The following is a 3,521-nucleotide window of genomic DNA, read 5'->3' as shown; positions in this document are numbered from 1 at the left end:
TACAGGAATACCTCTTGTGTGCAAAGAAAACAAAAATAACTTTGAATAATTCAATAATTTATTCTCTTCTGTGTTAGTCTTTGACGTGCTTTCACAAGAATATCACGATGCATGCGTGTGGTGTTGCTGACGCTGTCTTTGCTCAAAAAAAAAAGTATTCTCGTAGCTTAATAACATTACCGTCGAACCACTGATGTCACGTGGACTATTTTAACAATGTCCTACTACCTTTCTGGGCCTTGAACGCATCAGTTGCATTGCTGTCTATGCAGAAAATCAAAAATCTCTCAATTTTATGTTCCAAATATGAACAAAGATCTTACGAGTTTGGAACAACATGTGGGTGAGTTATTAATGACAGAATTTCCATTTTTGGGTAAGAAATTTAGGACTCAATGATGCATCATTTTTTTAAATGAACAATCCTAAATATGATTTCAGAGCTCTGGTGGCTTAAATTTGGGTCTGTTTGTCAAACAACTATCATATACTATCATATGGCTCCAGAAAGCTTAGAATGTGATTTTTGCCTTGTTTTTACAGCTAAATCACCATCCACTTCTGCTGGAAGAGCAGCTCGGACATTATGGCAAATATCTCATTTTGTATTCCATGAAAGAAAGACAATAACACAAAGTTGGGCTGACAAACTCTCATTTTGGACCATGTCAACCTAGTTATCATGCTAAAAAAAAACTCATGTTGTCTTAATTTTGAACATTTACATTAGCAAACACAAGCAGCAGCAGTGATGTAAGTAGTCAAAGATTTTTCTAGCAATCACAGTGAGCCAATTGTGTTAGCCAACATGCCACACAGTTACTTCACATGATCCTCTTCTCTAACGATTATAACTGTCAGTGCTTTATTTCAAATAGTCCAAAGGTTGCAAAGCATCCTTGTATGCATATCAACACAACTGAATACTTAATAAACAACTGTATTTTATTGACCCAAGTTTAGTGAAAAGTGTCAAAATACAATAACAAGCATTGGAATACAAGGCATTTTGAACACACACAGTCTTTTTGATAGACATTAGGCCAAAACTACAAACCTGAGATATGCCACAAAACTCCACATTGGCCATTGTACGCTAAAGAGTTTTTTCTTTTATTATTATTTAGAAAAATAGATAGATTTGCAAGAAAAGACACTTTATACATTCAAGGAGCAGGACGATTTTCGTCGGGAATGTGCTGCTTTGCTTCTCTACTGGTTTGTTAGTACTTGAGATCTGCAGTTCAGGGAGAAGATGAATAGCGACGAGGATTGTGCGAGACGGGGCGGGACAGATGGAGTGAAGAGAGAGATGAGAGCGAGGGTGCGAAAGGCAAAGCAGAGCCTCAGGCTTCCTTTTCGTCCCTTTCTTTCGGCATTTTTGTCTTCACGGGAGCTGGCATGGTCGCGGTCCCCCCCAGCCAGTCCCAGTGGGCGAAGAAAGGCGCAAAGTTGGTGGCCGGCTGCTGATGGTGAGCGTCGTGCCGCAGCGTTCCGGCCCAAAGGCCGAAGGGGACCAGACGATGCATCGCCCAAGGGAAGTCGTACCCGCAGTGGTCCTCGGTGGACACCCAGATGTTGAACAGCATGAACGCCCAGGCGGTGAGACAGTGGCACTGGAGGAGCAAAGGATCCACGGTGGTCCAGAAGCCCACGCTGAAAAGCTCCCAAGCGGACAGGTATTGCGTAACCAGGCTGAAGGGTTGCCGATACTGATGGTGGAGCGCGTGGAATGTGCGGTAGAGCCAGGCGACGCGGTGATGCAGCAGGTGCCACAAGTAGTACTGGAAGTCGAACACCACTGTGCAGCCCACGATTCCCAGCAGGAAGGCGGAAAGTGTGGGCGCCTCACGGGGCAGCGGCACGGGCGGCCGCCAGAGCCACTGGGCTACGGCGGCGGGGAAGATGTAGAGCAGATGGTTGTATGTGGTGAGCGCCAAAGTGGAGCCGATGTTGGACCAAGTGACGGTGCGATCCTGATGGATCTGATAGCGTCGGATGGAGGGCCAGGTGGGCGCCAGCAGATCCAACACGGTGTAGAAGAACACCAGCACCAGGTACATGGACACCGAGAGGATGACGGGAAACAGTGGTGAGCGTAAGGAGCTCTCGTGGTTCTGCTGAAGGTAATCCCACATGGGCTGCAGGACGGAGCGCTCCGACAGAGCCCAGGTTGCGTTGCTGATGTCCAGCACACCACGCAGACTGCCAGGATTCATCTCCCGCTACGTTGTTGTTGATGCAACAGCCAGGCTGCTGTTACTCCTGTGGCTTGGTGAGGATGCTGGCAGCAGCCGGCAGCGACTTTCTCTTCTCTTTCTGGATGTGGCTTTTGTAAAAGATCTGATCTGCGCCAAATGAGGCAGGCCTTTACGCCTCTAAAATGTGTCCAAGCACCACCTCCTGCATCTGTAGCGTTTCTCTCTCTCTCTTTCTCTCTTTCTCTCACCCCCCATGCTCCTCTTCTCTTGGTATGGTTTGTGTGTAAACACTCTTTTCATTGGCAGTTCGAGGATGATCCAACATTTGACCAGCTTTGACCAGCTCAAACGTTCCTGTGCCACTCATTTCTGACCCAGAAGTTTCCATTTGTTTGATTTAATGCTATAGTGCAATTCTTAATTCAAATTTAAATATATAATTTGTTCTGCTAATTGAGGTTTTAGTAATGCATTTAGTAATGAGTTACTTTGCTTAACATCTTTTGGACAGAATTTGGATCCTTTGAATGTTTGTGTTAACTAAAAATAAAAAAAAATGTGTTTGTTACCTGAAATAAAGCCTAAAACAAATATTAGATGAAAAATCTGAAAAATATAAACTGGAGTTATGTAAGTGGAAGTAGAAGTATTAAAATTGCTAAGAAAGGCAATTATTTGCTATTATATTAATATAATATAATTATTTGCTATAATATTACATTAAAGCTATACATATACGCTGCCAGTCAAAAGTTTTTAAACAGTATGATTGATTCCAAAAAGAAAAAAATCCAAAGTACAGCAAAAACAGTAACATTTTTTAAAATATTTTTACTGTTTAAAAAAAAATGTTTTCTATTTTAATATATTTTGAAATGTAATCTATTCCTGTGATTTTAAAGCAGACTTTTTAGCATCATTACTCCAGTCACATGATCCTTCAGATATAATTCTAGTATTCTGATTTGCTGCTCAAAAAACATTTATTATTATAATGTTGAAAACAGCTGAGTAGATTTTTCTCAGGTTTCTTTGATTAATAGAAAATTCAGAAGAACAGCATTTATCTGAACTAGAAATCTTTTGTAACATAATAAATGTCTTTATCATCACTTTTGATCAATTTAAAGCATCTTTGCTAAAGAACAGTATTAATTTCTAAAATTTCTATAAATACATAAATATTATGTGACTCCAAGCTTTTGAATGGTATAATGTTACAAATGCTTTTCATTTTAGATAAATGCTGATCTTTGGATCTTTCTATTTATGAAATCCTAATGAAGCTGAAATTTTAGCTTTGATCACAGTAATAAATTG

The 3,521-nt window shown here is 40.8% G+C and overlaps 1 protein-coding gene across 1 annotated transcript; it reads right to left on the bottom strand.

Moving 5' to 3' along the window:
- Positions 1-658: 658 nt before the first annotated feature.
- On the bottom strand, positions 659-2,824 carry ch25hl2 (cholesterol 25-hydroxylase like 2). The gene has a single exon (XM_073825060.1). It carries the CDS (start codon positions 2,217-2,219, stop codon positions 1,347-1,349), a length of 873 nt encoding a protein of 290 aa, XP_073681161.1. The 5' UTR covers positions 2,220-2,824; the 3' UTR covers positions 659-1,346.
- Positions 2,825-3,521: the final 697 nt, after the last annotated feature.

The sequence above is a fragment of the Garra rufa genome, chromosome 19 (genome assembly GCF_049309525.1).
Source record: "Garra rufa chromosome 19, GarRuf1.0, whole genome shotgun sequence".
NCBI lineage: Eukaryota > Metazoa > Chordata > Actinopteri > Cypriniformes > Cyprinidae > Garra > Garra rufa.
Note: the sequence above shows the minus strand (reverse complement) of the source record. Positions and strands in the feature narration are given on the sequence as shown.